This window comes from Bos javanicus, chromosome 4 (genome assembly GCF_032452875.1).
Source record: "Bos javanicus breed banteng chromosome 4, ARS-OSU_banteng_1.0, whole genome shotgun sequence".
Classification (NCBI taxonomy): domain Eukaryota; kingdom Metazoa; phylum Chordata; class Mammalia; order Artiodactyla; family Bovidae; genus Bos; species Bos javanicus.
Window position 1 is genome coordinate 6002593 of NC_083871.1, and position 21225 is coordinate 6023817.

Here is a 21225-nt window from a genome sequence, read left to right on the forward strand (position 1 = left end):
GAAGGGTAAGTTGGTGCATCTGTCAGTTTATTTTTCCCAAGACCTCCCATTTGGCTGTCCATACTCATGTATTCCCATTAGAAGAGAGCAGCTGATACTCCAGGAACCTAAGCGTCCTTCTGAAGCCTCAGAGCATCCCTGGAGCCTTAGTAGGGCAAATAGAGGTTGTGAGAATATTTACTCTAAGAAGCCTGTTTTAATAATCTTGCACAAGGAACAAATCACAAAGAAACAGATCCTGAGATCTGACTACATTAGAATTCTTATAGGTCAGAATAAAATTAAAAGCAAAACTATATCAAATAAAAATGAGGAAAATGTCTGCAAAATATATCACACATAGGGTGCAAGTATTTATTATATTAGTGTTCTTGTAATTAAATAAGAAAACATCTAAAAATGTAATGAACAAGCAGTTCATTAAAAAGGAAATCCAAGAAAAGAAATCTCACACCACTATCCAAAGTCGTGTGAGAAAACTATTTGTCTTCATAGATCAACATAAAAGGAAATCACGAAACTTTGCCTGACTGGCAAAGCTGAAAACGTATCTCAAGCCCAGTGCTTGCCATTGTGTGGCAAATCTAGAGTTTTTATACAGTCCCTGTGAGTGAGTAATTTGGCAAAAATATTTTCTGGGGACAAGTCTGGCCATATAATTTTAACCAGGTGGCCCAGCGGTAAAGAATCCACTTGCCAATGGACACAGGAGACATAGGGAACTTGGGTTCAATCCCTGGGTTGGGAAGATCCCCTGGAGGAGGAAATGGCAACTCAGTCCAGTATTCTTGCCTGGGAAATCCCATGGACAGAGGAGCCTGGCGGGCTACAGTCCATGGGGTGGCAGAGAGTTGGACATGATGGAATGACCGAGCATGCACACAAAATACGTATCTCTATAATAATTTGTTCTAAAGGAATTATAGAATAAATACTTTTCCTAAGAAAATTTTGACACAAAACAGTGAAGAAACAAAAGATTGAGGTTGTATATTTCAGTGCTTTATAGAAAATCTAACATGTGTTGAATGCTTATTTGTGCCTCTTTTCCTCAGCTGTTCCCATGTACTTATCTAATTATGATAAAAATTATTTGAGACAGAGCTTTATTATTGTGTTTGTGTTCAGTTGAGGAAAAGGAAACCACAGTGGCATCTATGTCATGCTGTGCAGAGTCTTAGTTCTTGATCGTGCAGGGTTGGCCATTAGGCTACACCAACTGTCCCCACTAACGTAGGTGATAACCAGGGATGACGTAGATATTCAACAATAGTGAGGTACGTTGTGAACACAGCACATTCACCCTCTGGAACACTATGCAATTGGGAGAAATCACGCAGTAGAAAAGTATTTATCAACCTGGGAAATGTACTCATAATTACTTCGTGAAAGAAAACAAGCTAGCAAAAAGATCAGCTGTTTGATGCAATTTTGGTTGAATTTGAATCAAGTCAATTTAAAATACGGCAATTTGAAGTAAAACCTAGTTTTACTCTATGTGTGACATTTGACATAATCAGAGTTGTTCCAAGTGAAAAATAAATTTAGAAGCCTTCAGGCCCAAGGAATTATGAACCCGAAAGTGTACATATAAGGAAGGCTTCATGGCTTTGCACTCAGAGCCTTTGGAAATTCTGGCCACGATATTTTGGATAAGCCCCCTTGACCTGCAGCTTATGAAACACAAAGGTGCAATGGAAACTCAAAGACTCAGTTTGGTGTTTCTCATGCTATTATTTTAGCCTTTGCTGTTGCTGAAATTTAGAATCAAATCCTATATCATATCCAGTCACCGTCACTCATGCGTTCACTATGTGAAAATTGTACCCCCAAACAATCATCTGGATGTGGAGGTTTGACCCAGTCAGTAGCCTTGATGGAGCCTGGAACCTTCCATGGGTGGCTTCTATACTATTCCTGGAGGATATCTGAACAGAGAACTTTGGAGAGAAGGCCAAGAGAGGAGAGCCAGCACAGGCTGATTCCCCGTTTCAGAGACACTCTCCTCAGCCAGACTCACTCAGGCTTCTCTGAGCCCGCTCCTGAGTGCAGGTTTGCACCTCAGGGAGCTGAGCCCATCTGTAGCAGAAAACCAGGCTAAGTTGGTTTATCTAGAGAGCTTCTGTCCTTGGGATACAATTCAGCTCTTCTTCCTCCTTCTGGCCTCAGGGAGCTGAGCCCAGCTGTAGCAGAAAACCAGGCTAAGTTGGTTTATCTAGAGAGCTTCTGCCCTTGGGATACAATTCAGCTCTTCTTCCTCCTCCTGGACACCCAGCCAAACTATTCTTAGTAAAGTACCATCTGCTTCCTAGCTCTACCTGTCTTCTGGAAATCCCCACTGACCCCTGTTGTATTTGGGAGACAGTCTCCCTCTCCTATTGCAATAGTCTTGAGTAAAATCTGTCTTGATATGTTTAACATTAAAATTGTCAAAAAAATAAAAGAAAAGCAACACAGATGATGGGAAACGATGGAAGAAGTGCTGAGAACATGATCTCAAGATCATCAGCTAGATACAGTGGCTTGTAGAGCCATCTCCCAACACTTACTCCCACAGGAAAACTAATCTTGATTTATGAATCTTTGAACTATTAGAATTAAGAAATGTATCCATACTTAGCATACAATTGTCTCTTATAAGAAACAACAGGGAAGGGTGTGTGCCAGAATTTTTGAGTGGTGGGATTCTAGATGAATATTTTTCTTTCTTTGTGTTGTCCACATTTCCAGTTTGGAAAATATAGTCCATGCTTACTATTCATAGATTTTCTATATGCAGGTGCAACTGTTTTCAACAACTCATTTGTATTATTAGTTGCCACAATGGTGCCTTTATGATCATTCTTGGGCACACAGACATAAAAGGATTAAAAATTTAAGTTGCCCAAGGGGCTTGTTGCCAGCAGAATCTAATAAGGCAACACTCTGCCTAGTTGCTTCAGCAAGTGGTCTAATTACTGCTGTGTCTTTTTGTTATTCTTGGTTACGTGACTATTAAAAATGGCCCCAAAATATAGTGCTGACGTGCATTCCAGGGGTCCTACATGCAAGAAGGCTGTGATGTGCCTTAGGGAGAAAACACATGTATTAGATAAGTGACATTCATGAGTTAAAGAGTTGTTGGCCAGAAGTTCAAAGTCAGTGGGGCCAAGGTGTATTAAATAAAGTGTATTTAAAAGGAAATAGGGTTTCCCATGGAGAAGGCGATGGCACCCCACTCCAGTACTCTTGCCTGGAAAATCCCATGGACGGAGGGGCCTGGTAGGCTGCAGTCCATGGGGTTGCGAAGAGTTGGACACGACTGAGCGGCTTCACTTTGACTTTTCACTTTCATGCATTGGAGAAGGAAATGGCAACCCACTCCAGTGTTCTTGCCTGGAGAATCCCAGGGACAGGGGAGCCTGGTGGGCTGCCGTCTATGGGGTCGCACAGAGTCGGACACGACTGAAGCGACTTAGCAGCAGCGGCAGGGTTTCCCAGGTGGTGCTAGTGGTAAAGAACCTGCCTGCCAATGCAGGAGACATAAAGACATGCGTTTGACTCCTGGGTGGGGAAGATCCCCTGGAGAAGAAAATGGCAACCCACTCCAATATTCTTGCCAGGAGAATCCCATGGACAGAGGAGCCTGGTGGGCTACAGTCCATAGGGTAGCAAAGAGTCCAACACAGCTGAAGTGACTTAGCATGCATACATGCCTGATTTCAAATGGCAAATGTTAATGTCTCTGGACAACAGTAGTAGGATTCAATAGGCCTGGTTACAAATCAAAGCTAATTCCAGCTTTCTTGGGCCTTCCCTGGAGGCTCAGATGGTAAAGAATCTGCCTGCAATGTGGAAGACCTCGGTTCAGTCCCTGGGTTGGGAAGATCTTCTGGAGAAGGGAATGGCTGCCCACCCTTGCCAATAGAATTCTATGGACAGTCTATCCTGCGGGTTACAGTCCATGGGATCTCAAAGAGTCAGACACAACTGAGCGACTAACGCACCAAAGGGAACAGAAAAAAGATTATGTATTGATTGATTGACAAAAATGTGACTAGAAATGCACATAAATGTAACCTTGCATTTTCCCTGGGAAAGGTCCAGTGTTTGCTAATTCAGAGTTCATGGATTCTTTATGGAATGTTACCACCACAGAGGACCAGGATCACCTGGATGTTATGTGATGAGGAAAGAAGCAGGTTGTATGGAGAGGTGTGGTCCCATCTGGTGATGATATAGAAAGTCAAGATAGAGATAGAAGACTTGCTGATGGGGCTTATCCTATCCAGGCTGTGCTCATGCTGGACACCGGCCACATGGCTGCCTTTCTACCTTCCGGAAAGATCAGCATGGTCATCTGCTTTTCTCAGATAAAGGGAGACTCAGAGAGTCTCTGTCCCACAGCCCATGAAGAATAAGGCACGATTTGGAAACCAAGGCTTGTTATTAAAGTTGCAATGGACCATGGAAATAAATGTGTGCCTGGTCCATTTCATGATACAGACAGGAAAAGAAATGAGACAGAGACGTGGCATTGTGGTTAGCTGAGTAGCTGGTGAATAGTAGAATAAGTACTTTGCTACAGTCTCCAAACCCATATGGACATGGAAAAGTGTAACTGACTCAGAGTCTGGGTGGAGTCAGGGGTGTTTGGTTCTCTGCCCCGGCAGCCCCCGTGGTTGGCTTGGATCTGCTCCACTACAGATGAGGCATCGTCACATCTGCAACTGATTTCTCTGCTCTCTGTGCAGCTTTTGCGTCTGAGGAAGGCCAGTTACCATGAATGCAAGCGAGTTCCGCAGGCGGGGGAAGGAAATGGTGGATTACGTGGCTGACTACTTGGAGGGCATTGAAGGGCGCCAGGTGTTCCCTGACGTGGATCCAGGCTACCTGCGCCCCCTGATCCCCACCACCGCCCCGCAGGAGCCAGAGACATTTGAGGCCATCATCGAGGATGTCGAGAAGATCATCATGCCGGGGGTAAGCCTACATCCGTGGTTGAAGAAGGGGAGGGCAGCTGTCAGCTTAGCACCTGTTGGGTGTCAGGCAATGCACTTGTATCATTGCCCCTAATCCTCACAGTCATTTTCTTGGGGAGAAACTTTGTTATTTTCTCTTTTATAGCTGAAACAACTGAAGCCCAGAGAGGTTGAGTGATCTGCCTAAGGTCACACAGCTAGTAAGTGATGGAAGCAGGACTGCAGTCCAGATCGTGTGGGCTCCAAACGTGGCGACTCTGATTTCCCTCCAGCCGCCTAGGTTGTTACTGAGCCAACCTGGGTCCACTGGCCCCTGTGCAGTAAAGCAAGTCATCTGACACAGGTTGTGGTGAAGGATAGTGCCGTATTTCTTGCAGGCCTCCAGCAAGGAGTCCAGGACAGCTAACGTTCAAAACACCAGAACTCCCGGTGGGTTTCTGGAAAGCATTGTTAAAGTCTCAAGGTAGTGATCAGCTCCTCCTCTTGTTGGTTGATGGTGAGGCCACGGGGTAGGATCACAGGGGTTCACATGATCAATTCTCAGGTGCCGAAAGGCTGGGAGCTATGTGCTCATGGTCATCAGGTAGTTAATTTCTTCCATGTTGTAGGGATTTTATCATCTGTAAAACAACTCAGGAAGTGCATGTCAGATACTATTATCTGGGTACTGCAGAGAGGAGCCACCGCAAAGGCTCTGGGGGAGGGGTCTGTTCCCAGCCCCACAGCGTCCTGCTCAGTTACAAGGTCAGTCCCCTGCCCTGAGACCCTGGGACATGAGAGAGATGGTTAGTTTCAAATAAGTTAAATCAGCAGAGGGGCGATCAGTGTGCGGAAAAAATATTTCGTTTATTTTATCTAAGAGTGGGCTGCGTGGTGCTGAGACTGCCCAGCGTGGATCACCAAAGTGGGCCTCTTTGTCTGTGGTCCATGAGCCTGGGCGTGGGGTATACTCGGGGCTGCAGACAGACCTGGGGAGCACCCAGGACAGCTGTCTCCCAAGAGTCACTTGGAGGGAAGCAGACAGCTCAAGTTCAAAGGAAACTCCACTGCAGCTCCATGCTTGCATGGTGAGGTTTTCCTTGGACTTACCTAAAGGCATGTTCACTGCTGTGGTGAGGGGTCTCAGACCCTTAGCCTCACCCCCTCAGCTCTAGTCAGGAGCCCAGGGCCTGGAATTTCAGACCCTGACACTCAGGATGAGGCGCCCCCGCCCATGGGGTTCCTGATGGGTTCCTTAAGTCCAGGGCACCTCCCCGCCCTCCTCCTCCCAGGAGTTCCTGTGACATTTGCGCTTTGAGCAGAGAGCAGGATTCTGGTTCTCACCAGCCCAGAGGTTATGCCAATGTGACAAGCCGCTCAGCACGAAATCCCTCCCATGAGTGCAGTTAAATGTCAGAGCCGGGGATGGCCCAGCTGCTCTGCAGCAGCAGATCCCACTGCTGGCAGCTTGGATAGGTGCATCCTCTTCTCATGGGGCGAAGGCTGGGTATTCAAGGTCAAGGTTCCCACAGATTTGGATCCTGGGAGGTTCTCATCCCAGCCTTTCTTCCGCACAGAGGGTCCGCCCTTTCCATTGCCTCCAATCCCTTACCTCCCGAAGGTCCCACCTGTAGGTACCATTTCACGGGGTTTCCATGAGACTGCCAAACCCAGAAGTTTCTGCTCCATTAGCTGGGAATGGATTGGACAGGAGAGTGAGGATGCTGCAGTAGGCGGCTGCTGCTGCTAAGTCACTTCAGTCGTGTCCAACTCTGTGCGACCCCATAGACGGCAGCCCACCAGGCTCCCCCGTCCCTGGGATTCTCCAGGCAAGAACACTGGAGTGGGTTGCCATTTCCTTCTCCAATGCATGAAAGTGAAAAGTGAAAGTGAAGTCGCTCAATCCTGTCCGACCCTCAGCGACCCCATGAACTGCAGCCTTCCAGGCCCCTCCATCCATGGGATTTTCCAGGCAAGAGTACTGGAGTGGGCTGCCATTGCCTTCTCTGAATAGGTGGCTGAGGAAACCTCAAAAATCAAATCTCTCTCTCTTTTTTTCCTTTTCTGATATAGACTATTTTTTGGAGCAGTTTTAGGAAAAGCAGTCTCATAACACATAGAGATGGGATCTCAGGAGCAGCCCCCTTGCTGACACTTCTGGCCAGCAGTTAAAACAAGGTTTTTCTATTAATAGAGACTTGACTGTCTGTGGCAAACCCAAGCACCCTGGCCCCTGCCTGCAGGGCTGCCCCCCGGCCCCAAGTGACTGCCCGTGTCCCACACAGGTGACCCACTGGCACAGTCCCTACTTCTTCGCCTACTTCCCCACGGCCAGTTCGTACCCGGCCATGCTCGCGGACATGCTGTGTGGGGCCATCGGCTGCATCGGCTTCTCCTGGGTGAGTGTTGGTGGGGGTGCAGGGGTCCTGGGGTTCCCACATGGGACATGCAGCCAGGACTCAGGCAGTGAGCAGGTGGCGCCACCCCTGTGGGAAGAGAGGAACTTAGGTCTGGGCAGAGGGGCCTTGCGTGGGAATTTGGAGTTCAGGGAAGCAGAGGGGGGGTCTGTCTATATCCAAAAGCCAGTTCTGCACAGCAGTGTGTTTAGAGGTGCTTGGTTTGAATTCAAACCACAGCAGAGGCCCTGGAGTTTCTGCAGCCCAAGCCTGGGGACCTGCATGTCTCCCAAGCAGAACGAGGGGTTTCTAGACCATCTGCAGTTTGAGAAACATGACTGCCCTGGTCCCACGTGCTCTGTTCTTGGCTATGGATGCTGTCCAAGGAGGGACCCCAACCCAACAGAAGTGCCGCTGCCAAGAGCAGGGGATCGGCCCTGCCTCCACACCAACCCTGGGGCGTCTTTATATACAATGGAATATTACTCATCTGTTAAAAAAAAAACACAGTAATGCCATTCACAGCAATGTGGATGGACGTAGAGATTATCATACTAAGTGAAGTAAGGCAGGCAGACCAAGACAGGCATCATATGATGTCGCTTATAGGTGGGATCTTAAAAATGGTACAAACGATCTTATTTACAAAACAGAACTAGAATCCCAAACATAGAAAACAAACTTGTGTTTAGCAGGGGGTAAGGTGGGGAAGGAATAAATTAGGAGCTGGGGATTAACATATATACACTACTACATATAAAGTGGATAACTAATAAAAACCTGCTATATAACACAGGGAACTCTTGAATATTCCATAATGACCCATATGGGAATAAAATCTAAAGAAGAAGGGATATAGGTATACATATAACTGATTCTCTCGCTGTACAGCAGAAACTAACACCACATTCTAAATCAACTATGCTCCAATAAAAACTTTTTTGTAAAAAGGCCTAGAAAGATCCCAGCCCAGCACCACAGGAAAGATTCCTGGCTTCCCCCCTGCAGAGCGCTCCAGAGAAGGGCCGCCTGCTGACCGTGTGAGGGACCCCAGCGCTGCCCATGTTTGAGGGCCTCTCTCCAGGCCAGGGTCTGTACTCAGCCTTCTGGGCCCAGGGTGCCTGCTTGCTTGTGCTAAGTAGCTGAGCAGACTCCTAACTCCTGACTTGTGCTGAATAACGGCCTCAGGCGCTAAGAAGTTGTGAGTTCCTAAACGCCCAAGCTTCGGAGCCCCCGCCACCCCCTGACTCCCGGCTCCGGCCCCCTCCCTCATTGCTCCTCTCTAGCCTGGGGTCCACAGTTGCTGGGAAGGGGGCCTCAGCGTCCCAGAGGCAGACTTGGAGGGTCAGCCCTCAACTCTTGCCTTGGTTGCAGGGATTTCTCTTTGGAAGAGCAGCCTGGGTGCTGCCCATGTGGCCTCAGGGACCCTCAGAGCACATGTCCCCTAAAGCACATTCCTTACATCAGACAGGACAGTGGACTCCACTCGGACTCCAACCCAGAGCCCCCTGTCCCTCAGGGTGATGGCACCTGTCCTTCCGGGTCTGTTCTTCTGAGGATGGTCTGGTGCCCTGGGGCTTGGAGGGCTGCCTCACTGTCTCTGAGAGGCACTGGCCGAGCCCTGGGCTCTGAGCAGTGAGGCAGGTTCCCATGCCTGGAGTGGGCCTTGGCCAGGATGGGATGGAGGGGGGGCCCTCTGGATGGTGCTGCCCCACAGTATGTGGGGAACTGGGGCATGTGTGAGGGCCAAGGGCACCCAGAGCACCACAGTGAGACCCACATGGTTGGAAAGGCTGGTTCATCTGCAGGTGGGGCCTATGGCCAGCTCACCCCCTCTGAGCCCAAGGAGAACCATCCCAGAGCTTGGAAGGCAAGATCAGAGACTGGGAAGTTCCTGGGGCTTCACCTCCTCCACTCAGCCCATCTCATTCCTCTCACTGTGACTGTGGACCGGGGTCCACCAGAGAGTCTTACTAGGTCCTTCTATAAACAAACAGACGGCTGAATGAGGAAGCTGGCCTGGGAACATGCGCCTGTGGGGCAGGTCATCGCAGAGGTCGATGCCTTCCTGCCCCGCTATCCTCCCAAGTCGTGGCTGGAGACCATGTTTGAAACTTTGGGAGATGTTTGAATAGCACCTGGGATCAGGCAATTTTAATCTAGAGGTCAGTAACTGAATAAAGCCTGCTGTTGCTTCTGAAATTCAGCCAGATCTAGGCCCTTGTTCTGGCACCAGCCCCTAAAGGTTTATGATGGAGAAGCCCTGGAGGGCAGAGGACCCAAGCCTGTGGGTGAGGCAGGTAGAGACTTGCAAACCCTGTGCAGAGAACATGGACTCCAGCAGCCAACCTGGGCCCCAGAGAGCATGGCTCCTTCCTGGCTCTCCAGGGCCAGACGGAGCAGGTTATGGGCGCCAGCTCTCAGCACGAAGTCCTGCCAGCGACTTGGGGCTGCTGGGGGGGAAAGTCCAGCCGCTGCTGCTCCAGAAGCTCCACCTTGTGCAAGCCCACCTTCAAAGTGAGTCCCATCCAGGGATGGGCCTTTTGAAAATGTTCGAAACCTTTCCCTCAATTGATCAAGGGCAGTAAGGAAGTTTCCCCTGCTTGTCATACCCCTGGATCCCAAGCTGGCGGGAAGCTCAGGGCAGCCACCTGTGGTTCATCCTTTCCTCCTGCCCACAGGCTGCCAGCCCGGCGTGCACAGAGCTCGAGACGGTGATGATGGACTGGCTGGGGAAGATGCTGCAGCTGCCAGAGGCGTTTCTGGCGGGAGAAGCTGGAGAAGGCGGCGGGGTGATCCAGGTAAGGTGGAGAGGGCAGGGTCCGGATTCTGGGGGTGCAGGTGGGCAAGAGGCCCGCAAGCGTCTTGGGTCCTCGTTTCTTCTGGAGAATGAGCAGAGCAGAGCCCTGGGAAAGCTCTGCATCTGGTTTGGCTCCCCAGCCATCTCTCACTTCCAGGCCGCCATTGATGGTGGGCAGCATGGTGGCTGTCGCTTGGCTGGTGCACAGAAGTATACACACAGCTGTGGAGACGTGTGTGGTTCCCCATTGCTTGCCCATCTACCAGAGTGCTTCCCAGGCCCAAACTTAATTTTCACAACAGCGCTCTGATGAGGGACCATTTCCCAACCCCCGTTTTACAGGCAAGGAAACTAGGGCTCAGAGCAGTCAGGTAACTTGCCCGTCGATGCCCAGCAGGTAAGTTCTACAGCTAGGGTCTGAGTCCACACCCATCTGACCACAGAGCCGCAAGCTGACAATCACGCAGGGCCGTCCGCAGTGGCAGCTGTGACCCAGTGCTGCGGAGCCTTCTGGAAAGAGCTGCACCCACGGGGACCCACCATTCACCTAAAGATGCTGCCTCTGCGGTGTGATGATTAAATGTATTCTTCATCTAGCACGTGCCCTTGAGCGTGTCTACGAGCCAGACGACGCGTCAGGGGATGGGACACACGATGACAGGCATGGCGGGACGTCTATGGCATGAATGCCACTCATGAAACTAGGGCTGCCCAGCCGTTTCCGTTCTTAGCAGCAAAGAGGGACAGCAATCAACCCACCACCCTCGCAGGGAACGCCTCCGATACTTTGGGAAAAGAAGAATTTCCTTTTTCAGATATCGACTTCTCAAAGGTTCTGAGAGTCAGTCGCAGCAGCTGTGTTTGTGTCCACTTGGCTGATGGGAGCTGAGGCCCGGATGCCTCAGTGTGAGGTCACCTGCTGGTGTGGCCGGATGAGGTGGGGAGCAAGCCCGTCTCCAGGCTCGAGACTGCTCGACTCACTGGGGCTCTTAAATGCTAGTGTGTTAATCTGCTGACTACCCCTATTATTTTACAGTTCTTTCTGGTGTAAGCCTGATGGATCTCACAGCTAAAATCAGGGTTGATCCCTTGTAAGTCCCAAGCAAGACTCTGTCCTTGCCTCTTCTAGGTTCTAGAAGTTTCCCACATTCCTGTGCCATGGCACCTTGTCTGTCTGCAAAGTGGCTGTGTCCCATCTCTCTGACCCTTCTTTCAGGTCACCTCTCCTCTGACCACAAATGGGAAAGCGTCTTTACTTTTCAGGACCCACGAAATTAGAGAGAGTCCATCCAGATAATCCAAGATAACCCCCTCCCCCTCCTGTCAAGGTTCTTAACTTAATCACACTAGCAGGGTCCCTCCTCCAAATACAGTGGGGATTCTCAGCTTCCAGGATGAAAGTGTGGCATCTTTTATTCTCCCAAACAAAACCAGTGCGGGTCAGCGTCATGGAGGGAGGGACCCACAGAGGGAGTCTGACTTCTACCCTCACAGATCTGGGTCAACAAGTCTTTGGTGGGCCCAGGAATAAGCATTCTAACCTGCATGTCAGGTCGTCCTGATGCTGCATTCATGTCATCTCATTCGGAGATGTTGAAATACTCTTCGATAAACAAGCCTTGTGGCATGACCCAGGGCTGACTTTTCTGTGACCTACAGCCTGCTTCCTGTGTCAGAGTAACTCTTTTGCCAGATCTCTTTCTGATGGTTGTGATGGGATGGCTGATGTGATGATGGACAGTGAGGCATGGCATATTCACAGGACCGATGTTAGTGGCAGACAGAGATATGATATAGGCTGACGTCAGAGGATGAGATGGCTGGATGGCATCACTGACTTGATGGACGTGAGTCTGAGTGAACTCTGGGAGTTGGTGATGGACAGGGAGGCCTGGCGTGCTGCGATTCATGGGGTCGCAAAGAGTCGGACACGACTGAGCGACTGATCTGGATATGGATTGTATTGCAGTCCTGGCTGTGATGCTCAGATTCATAAAAAGGAGATGGCCAGGATGAGAGTTTTGATCATGAAGTTGACTGTGCATCATTCCGGCAGCTTGGGATTATGGAATGCTCCCAAGATTAGGACGGTCGTGAAAATGTTTGTGGTGACGATATTGGCAGATCCTTCTAGGGAAAAATAGAACAAACGGACCTGCTGCACGGCCCCCGCTAAAGCCGGAGGAGAATTCTCCTTCTGTCAGCTCAACTGGGGCCCTGAGGTTTCTGCCAGTGTGGAGATAAATCACGTCCTGGCTCAGGGTCATGATGGGAAAATCAGTCACAGATGCTCTTGTGAAAGGACTATTGTTGAGAGTGTCACCGAACCATTTATTAGCAGGACTGATAAGAGAATTGCTGGGTCACTCTATATGAAACCGTCTGTCTCCTGCCCAGTCTGGCCAGGCTCAACGGCACTCCCTCGTCCCCTCCTGTCTCACCTCTCTGCTTATAGCCCGTTCCCTCCTCCAACAGCACTTCTGAGTGGTGGCTGATGGAAATGAATCCTTCACTCTGAGTATGCAAATCTTCAATATGGTGCTGTGAACGGGACTTAGACACGGCAGCAACAGTGACTTTTCCCACAATGGCAAACATTTCGGCCACCTTGGACAGCTTTCTGTTGGTCAAGGTGACGCAGCCTGGGGCAACCTGGGAAAAACCACACACAAAGGTCTGAGCTCCAAGCCGCTTCCAGCCTGGGGAAGGGGCTGCTGCCCACAGCCCCAGCCCATGCCCCTGCAGCTGCATCTCCCCTTGCTGGGGGGTCGGGTGGCTTTCTGAGAGAGGCAGGCTGCCATGGGGACCTTGGTGGTGAATTCTGTCTGACTGAATTACAGCCCTGCGGGTGATCTGACACTTCATGACAAGATGGACCCTCATGATAGACCTACTTTTTCTTTCTGATTCCACAATTTTTGTCAAGATACACTTTTTCCCTTTGTGCTATTCATTTTGACCCCACGTCCCAGCATCTGGGAAGCCCAGTTAATCTGAGACTCAGCTCTTCCCTCACCCGGGGACGTTTTCCTCCCACTATAATTTAGTCATCGTCTCTGGGTCCCTTATACTCTGTTTTTGAGGAACTTTAGCTTCCCATGGTTTGGGTACCTCTTCCATAACTTTCTACTTTTATTTGGCAATTCCCCCTTTTTTTTGGTCATTTTCTCCTCTGTATTTTGGGGGAATTTCTCGTGGTTTTATTTATATCACTATCTCCATTTTTCCACACTGTCAATTGATTACCTTCATTGTCAATCTTGGCTCTGCTCAGTTCAGTTCAGTTCAGTCGCGCAGTCGTGTCTGACTCTTTGCGACCCCATGAATCGCAGCACGCCAGGCCTCCCTGTCCATCACCAACTCCCGGAGTTCACTCAGACTCACGTCCATCGAGTCAGTGATGCCATCCAGCCATCTCATCCTCTGTCGTCCCCTTCTCCTCCTGCCCCCAATCCCTCCCAGCATCAGAGTCTTTTCCAATGAGTCAACTCTTCGCATGAGGTGGCCAAAGTACTGGAGTTTCAGTCTCAGCATCATTCCCTCCAAAGAAATCCCAGGGCTGATCTCCTTCAGAATGGACTGGTTGGATCTCCTTGCAGTCCAAGGGACTCCAAGAGTCTTCTCCAACACCACAGTTCAAAAGCATCAATTCTTCGGTGCTCAGCCTTCTTCACAGTCCAACTCTCACATCCATACATGACCACTGGAAAAACCATAGCCTTGACTAGATGGACCTTTGTTGGCAAAGTAATGTCTCTGCTTTTGAATATGCTATCTAGGTTGGTCATAACTTTCCTTCCAAGGAGTAAGTGTCTTTTAATTTCATGGCTGCAGTCACCATCTGCAGTGATTTTGGAGCCCCCCAAAATAAAGTCTGACACTGTTTCCACTGTTTCCCCATCTATTTCCCATGATGTGATGGCACTGGATGCCATGATCTTTGTTTTCTGAATGTTGAGCTTTAAGCCAACTTTTTCACTCTCTACTTTCACTTTCATCAAAAGGCTTTTTAGTTCCTCTTCACTTTCTTCCATAAGGGTGCTGTTATATGCATATCTGAGGTTATTGATATTTTCCCCCGCAATCTTGATTCCAGCTTGTGTTTCTTCCTGTCCAGCGTTTCTCATGATGTACTCTGCATATAAGTTAAATAAGCAGGGTGACAATATGCAGCCTTGATGTACTCCTTTTCCTATTTGGAACCAGTCTGTTATTCCATGTCCAGTTCTAACTGTTGCCTCCTGACCTGCATACAGATTTCTCAAGAGGTAGGTCAGGTGGTCTGGTATTCCCATCTCTTTCAGAATTTTCCACAGTTTATTGTGATCCACACAGTCAAAGGCTTTGGCATAGTCAATAAAGCATAAATAGATGTTTTTCTGGAACTCTCTTGCTTTTTCCATGATCCAGCGGATACTGGCAATTTGATCTCTGGTTCCTCTGCCTTTTCTAAAACCAGCTTGAACATCTGGAAATTCACAGTTCACGTATTGCTGAAGCCTGGCTTGGAGAATTTTGAGCATTACTTTACTAGCGTGTGAGATGAGTGCAATTGTGTGGTAGTTTAAGCATTCTTTGGCATTGCCTTTCTTTGGAATTGGAATGAAAACGGACCTTTTCCAGTCCTGTGGCCACTGCTGAGTTTTCCAAATTTGCTGGCATCTTGAGTGCAGCACTTTCACAGCATCATCTTTCAGGATTTGAAATAGCTCAACTGGAATTCCATCACCTCCACTAGCTTTGTTTGTAGTGATGCTTCCTAAGGCCCACTTGACTTCACATTCCAGGATGTCTGGCTCTAGGTCAGTGATCACATCATCGGGATTATCTGGGTCATAAAGATCTTTTTTGTACAGTTCTTCTATGTATTCTTGCCACCTCTTCTTAATATCTTCTGCTTCTGTTAGGTCCATACCATTTCTGTCCTTTATCGAGCCCATCTTTGCATGAAATGTCCCCTTGGTATCGCTAATTTTCTTGAAGAGATCTCTAGTCTTTCCCATTCTGTTGTTTTCCTCTATTTCTTTGCACTGATCGCTGAAGAAGGCTTTCTTATCTCTTCTTGCTATTCTTTGGAACTCTGAATTCAGATGCTTATATCTTTCATTTTCTCCTTTGCTTTTTGCTTCTCTTCTTTTCACAGCTATTTGTAAGGCCTCCCCAGACAGCCATTTTGTTTTTTTGCATTTCTTTTCCATGGGAATGGTCTTGATCCCTGTCTCCTGTACAATGTCACGAACCTCATTCCATAGTTCATCAGGCACTCTATCTATCAGATCTAGGCCCTTAAATCTATTTCTCACTTCCCTGGATAATCATAAGGGATTTGATTTAGGTCATACCTGAATGGTCTAGTGGTTTTTCCTACTTTCTTCAATTTAAGTCTGAATTTGGTAATAAGGAGTTCATGATCTGAGCCACAGTCAGCTCCTGGTTTTGTTTTTATTGACTGTATAGAGCTTGTCCATCTTTGGCTGCAAAGAATATAATCAATCTGATTTCGGTGTTGACCATCTGGTGATATCCATGTGTAGAGTCTTCTCTTGTGTTGTTCGAATAGGGTGTTTGCTATGACCAGTGCATTTTCTTGGCAAAACTCTGTTAGTCTTTGCCCTGCTTCATTCCATATTCCGAGGCCAAATTTGCCTGTTACTCCAGGTGTTTCTTGACTTCCTACTTTTGCATTCCAGTCCCCTATAATGAAAAGGACATCTTTTTTGGGTGTTAGTTGTAAAAGGTCTTGTAGGTCTTCATAGAACCGTTCAACTTCATCTTCTTCAGCATTACTGGTTGGGGCATAGACTTGGGTTACTGTGATACTGAATGGTTTGCCTTGAAAGCGAAAAGAGATCATTCTTTCTGCTATTCAACTTAAAAGCATCATCTCCTTTCCACTAACAAAACCTGGACATCCGTTAGATAAATGGAAGAGATGCAGAAACACTCTGCGGCAGCTTCCTCCCAGTGTTATTTCAATAGCTGTGAGTGTGGGTATACATACATATGTACATAATAGAAACAAAATTGGGATAATACATCATGTACATTTCCTGTGTGGTGTTTTACTTACTGTTTTGTGTGGGCTTTTCCCACTGTTCATCTATTTTATCTGTAAACAGTTTTGGCCGTGCCTGATCTGCGCTGTTGCCCACGGGCTGCGGTGAGCAGGGGCTCCTCTCTAGTCACGGTGTGAAGGCTTCTGACTGCGGTGGCTTCTCTTGTTGCAGAGCCTGGGCTCTAGGGAGCAGGCTCAGTAGTGGTAGCAAATAGGCTCAACTGTCCTGCATGTGGAGTCTTTCCAGACTAGGACTGAACCCGTGTCCCCTGCACTGGCAGGTGAATTCTTAACCCCTGGCCCACCAGGGAAGTCCTCCTATTGTTTAGTCTTTGAGAATATTATTGTTGCATGATTTTCTCTTTTATTTTTTTAATTAAGTATGGTATGTTTAACATGCATGATCTCCTTCCATTTGCATGACTTTCTCTGGTGTCACAATTTATATAAATAGAATATATATATAAATATGTATAGTATCACATCTTTCACTCGTGAGTCATATTTCAAAGGATACTCTTTAGGATGAAGGTCAACAATCTCCTAAGAGGATCCTCAGCTTTCTACTGAGTCGCACCTGGTTGAGTCCATATTCAGCACAAATGCTCCAGCTCCACCAAAAATCAAAAACAAACAAAAATGTTTAAAAAGAGTTTTTCTGGGTCACTGGAGATCATGACAGAAACAGTTTCATGTTTGATTCTCTTCAGCAGCCCGAGCTGATTTCTCTCATTTGATACTACTCAAAAATCTTACAGATACCTCATCATCCAAGGCGTGTACATCACAATAATACCAACTTTGTGTTGAACACCCACTCTGAGTTAGGCTGGGTTTTAGCTTTATTTCTTCTGTTTTCGGTGTTCATTTCTCAACCTCCAAATATTTATGAGGATTGGGTTATCAACAACCCAAGGCTCAGAAGCATAGTGCCTGGGGCCCCAGGGCTTGAGCTAGTTGGAGGCGAAGCTGGTACACAGGTGAGCTGGAGACCAGGGTGTCCCACCAGCCTGTCCCGGGCCCTTGGCTGCGGTGTGAGTGTCCAGAGATGGGCATGCTGCCATGGGCTTCATCTTTAAATTACCTTTTCCTTTAAAGACACTTCCATTTTCTAGAAACAGCAGAAGCCCAGGCATTTGTTTGGGACTAATTCTGACACCCCTTGGCCCAAGACTCAATACAACCCCTCTTGGAGTGCTGTCCACCCAGTTTGATCAAGGAAAGCAGTCGATCGTGTCTGTGTGTGAGGCACGAAGCACACCCTTCCCTCTGACAAGGCTGATTGTCTCTAATTTGCAAGGGCTCAGAGTGCCTGAGCCTGGTGACAGCCGGGGGGGGCCCTCGGATGTGGGGGATGCTGGCCCCTCAGAGCCATAATCACAGCTGCCAGGTGTCGGCCCTGTGATGGGTGTCTGCGTCAAATGGCAACCCGTCCTTTGAGCTGGACAAACAGGGCCATGGAAATAGTCTCTTTATTGGCTCTGAAAGCTCTTGTGGAAGAAAAGCCAGTTTCGTGCTGTGTGTGGGGTGACACTTGAAAACCAAGAAAATGAAAGGATGTTCCTGCTCCAGCATCAGCAGCCAGTGGCAATGTTCACCGCGGTTCTTTCTGCCTTGCCGCAGCCTCACCATGGCAACCTTTGTCTGCAGCAAGAAAACAGAGGTATCCTTACTGCTCTCTGTGCAAGAGCAGGCGCCCCGTCCCTTCCTTAGCCCAAACCTGCTTCTAGCGGAGGCCAGAGACCCACTTGTCCTGCTGCCCCTGTCACCAAGCTGTTACCCAGTCCAAGCTTACTATGCTCGCTGCACTACAGGCCAATTAACTGAGAGACCTGCTGTTGAGGCAAGGAATGTATCTTTATTGGGAAAGCTGGCTGGCCAAGAAGATGGAAGAGTAATGTCTCAGCCTTCTTGTTGGGGGTCTGGATGCCAAGTTCTTTTATAGAACAGAAAGGGAGAGGAGTTGAGGAAGCAAAGTAAAACAAAACAAAACAATCTTGCAATTACCTCCTAGAATGGCATGCCTCGGGCAGAGGATATGTTACTTTCTTCCTTCCTTCCCAGGTGGTTCAGTGGTAAAAGAATCTGCCTGCCAATACAGGAGATGCAGGAGTCAGTGCTTTGATCCCTGGGTCGGGAAGATTCCCCTGGAGAAGGAAATGGCAACCCACTCCAGAATTCTTGCCTGAAAAATTCCATGGACAGAGGAGCCTGGTGGGCTACAGTCCATGGGGTCACAAACAGCTGGACACAAGTGAGCGACTGAGCACTCCCATCCACAGGTGGACAGGGTCCTGAATAAAGGTACTTTGGTTTAATATTCAAGCAGGAGGGCAGGGTTCCCTGGGGCAGGTCCTTGTGTATAAACAGTATCCTTTTAGTGAAAAAAGCAATGGGAAGCAAAGGTTAAAGTAAAAGAAACAGATTTCCTACAATGAATCCATGCCTCCTCGAGCCATTGTACTTATGGATGCTTGGCTGACAGTTTTTTCATCAGGCATATTTTTGAAAAATCGCTTTTTGTTGCCTGAAGAAGGGGAGTTTTCTTTCAAGGCATGGACAGCGCCTAAAGGAAAACCCACTGTGAACTGCTGTGGTGATTCAAGCCTTTCCTTAGAATATGGTTCAGAGAAGCATGGATGCTGGGGGGTAGTGGGAGTTCCAAGGCCTCCGACAGAGGGTGATGTTGAGGGCGAGCTGCGCTCTCACGGGAGTGTCAGGGGAAGACAAGGACATGCACCCCTGGGCCCGCGCCTTTCAGTGAGCTTCCCATGTCAGTGTGTATGAAGGAGGCAGTGGATTTCCCTACTTTCTTCAATTTAAGTCTGAATTTGGCAATAAGGAGTTCATGATCTGAGCCGCAGTCAGCTCTCGATCTTGTTTTTGCTGACTGTATAGAGCTTCTCCTTCTTTGGCTGGAAAGAATATAATCAGATTTTGGTACTGACCATCTGGTGATGTCCATGTGTAGGGTAATCTCTTGTGTTGTGGGAAGAGGGTGTTTGCTATGACCAGTGTGTTTTCTTGGAATTAAGATTACAGATGTGTATGTAAGAATTTATGCATTAGAGCTACACAATTCTACAGAACTATGAGTGTTTTTATTTTATGAATTTCTTTCTCACAGTCAACAAAATTTTTACCTTTTACACTTTTTCTTTCTAACGGTAATACTATTCAGCTCATGGTCTCTTTCAGGGTTTACACAAGATTCCGTGATCACAAGTGGAGTGGTCCCTGCAGACAGATGTGGGTTTGCTTCTAACCATACTGCTCATTTACTGTTGATTTGGGGCAAGTTACCTAAACTCTCTGAACATAGGTTTGCCAACCGAAGATGATACAATTAAAAATGAGCTTAGTTTGCAACATAGATGGGCTGACGGACTGGGTGCTGAATTTATATTCTCTTTCACCGCCGCCCACCCTCAGAGGAGTGAATTTTGCATCCTTGATCCCTTTGCCAAAATAAGTTGTTGACAGTCATTGTGTTAGCTTGATAAGGCTGCCACAAGGAAGAGGCAGAGACCAGATGACCCAGGCAGCAGACAGGGTTGTCTCATCGTCCAGAGCCGAGACGTCTGAGATCGCGGTGGCCGCGCGGCTGACATCCCCGAGGCCGCTGCCCATAGCTTGCCCGCAACCGTCTCCTCCCTGTGTGCTCATGTGGCCTCACCTCTGCGTGTGTGTGTGTGTATGTGCATGCGCACACATGCGCATGCGTGCACGCAGGCACATGTGCTCAGCTCCTCATCCTATGAGGACACCAGCCAGGCTGGACCATGGGCCCCTCTAAAAGGCTCATTTTGACTTTGTGACCTCTTCAAAGATTTTGTCTCCATATGTGGTCACGTCCTGAGAAATTGGGAGTTAGGGCTCCAACATATGAAATCTGGGGGAGAGGGATTCAGTCTGTAACATTAGTGACTGGGGAACACCCTCCAGGGCAATTTCTGGGTCTTAAAGAAGGGGCAGCCCCTTTGTGAAAACAGACAAATGTGCCTGTCCAAGTTGCAGTGTGTGTGCAGCTGTGCCGGGAGCTGTGCCCTGGGTCCCATTTCCTCCTCTGGGGGAAATGGACCAGCACCTCCTGTCCAGACTAGAAAGTGTCCATGGGAATGTGTCTGCCAAGTCTGGTACCAGTGATGCCTAGTAAGTGCCAGTAAGTGCTGGTGGGTATTTTATGAAGCAGGCAAAGCAATGCTGAATTGATAATAAGAGCTGCAGTGTCAGTCACAGATGTACAGCCTTTTCCCCATGCATGGGAGAATGGACTTGACAATTTCAGATGTGTCTTCTAAGAAAATAGGAAGATCCCACATCACATCTCTCACATTTAGAGATGATTCCCTGGTTGCAGTTAGAAGGTCCTGTTGACCTTTTCTTTGATTTAGGGAACTGCCAGTGAAGCTACCCTGGTGGCCCTGCTGGCCGCTCGGACCAAAGTGACCCGACGCCTGCAGGCTGCCTCCCCAGAGCTGACGCAGGCTGCCATCATGGAGAAGTTGGTGGCCTACGCGTCTGACCAGGTGAGTGCGGTGCCCAGAGCCCCCTTGAGCCTCCTCGGGTGGAATGGTTTGTGTGGTGTCAAGTCAAAACCACACTGATGACTTCCTGGTGGTCCAGTGGTTAAGACTCTGTCTCCCATTGCAGGGGCTGTGGGTTCTGTCCCTGGTCGGGGAACTAAGGTTCCATATGCCTCAGGGTGTGTCCAAAAATTAAAAAAGAAAAAACTATAGGGCTTGCAGTATCCTTTCCAGTCCAAGAACAGTCCCCCAGGTGTCACTAAGCCAGGGACCTCTGCTAAAGAAAAGATATAGGCTGCCAGTGGAACTTAGCAGATTAGGTTGGAAAGAGAATAATCGTGCCGTGAAATCACCCCGACCCCACCTGTCCCAGCTCATGTTGAGGCCATCTGGCTGCCTTCAGCACGGCGTAGTGGAGCCCCATGTGGGGCTAAGGGCTCAAAGACCTGGGCTCACGTCCCAGCCCTGCTATTTTAAATTCTGTGATCTCAGGCCAATCACGTCAGTT

General features: G+C 48.4%; 1 protein-coding gene across 5 annotated transcripts in view; it reads left to right on the forward strand.

Moving 5' to 3' along the window:
* Positions 1-21225, forward strand: part of DDC (dopa decarboxylase) — a 103791-nt gene that overhangs the window by 19384 nt on the left and 63182 nt on the right. For 4 of the 5 annotated variants that reach the window (XM_061413325.1, XM_061413322.1, XM_061413323.1 and 1 more), the window contains 4 exons: positions 4734-4962; positions 7226-7339; positions 10018-10137; positions 20586-20720. In XM_061413325.1, the coding sequence (XP_061269309.1) occupies positions 4762-4962; positions 7226-7339; positions 10018-10137; positions 20586-20720 (570 nt within the window). In that variant the 5' untranslated portion in view covers positions 4734-4761. The remainder of the gene's footprint in view (positions 1-4733; positions 4963-7225; positions 7340-10017; positions 10138-20585; positions 20721-21225) is intronic. The other variant, XM_061413326.1, reaches the window with a different exon arrangement.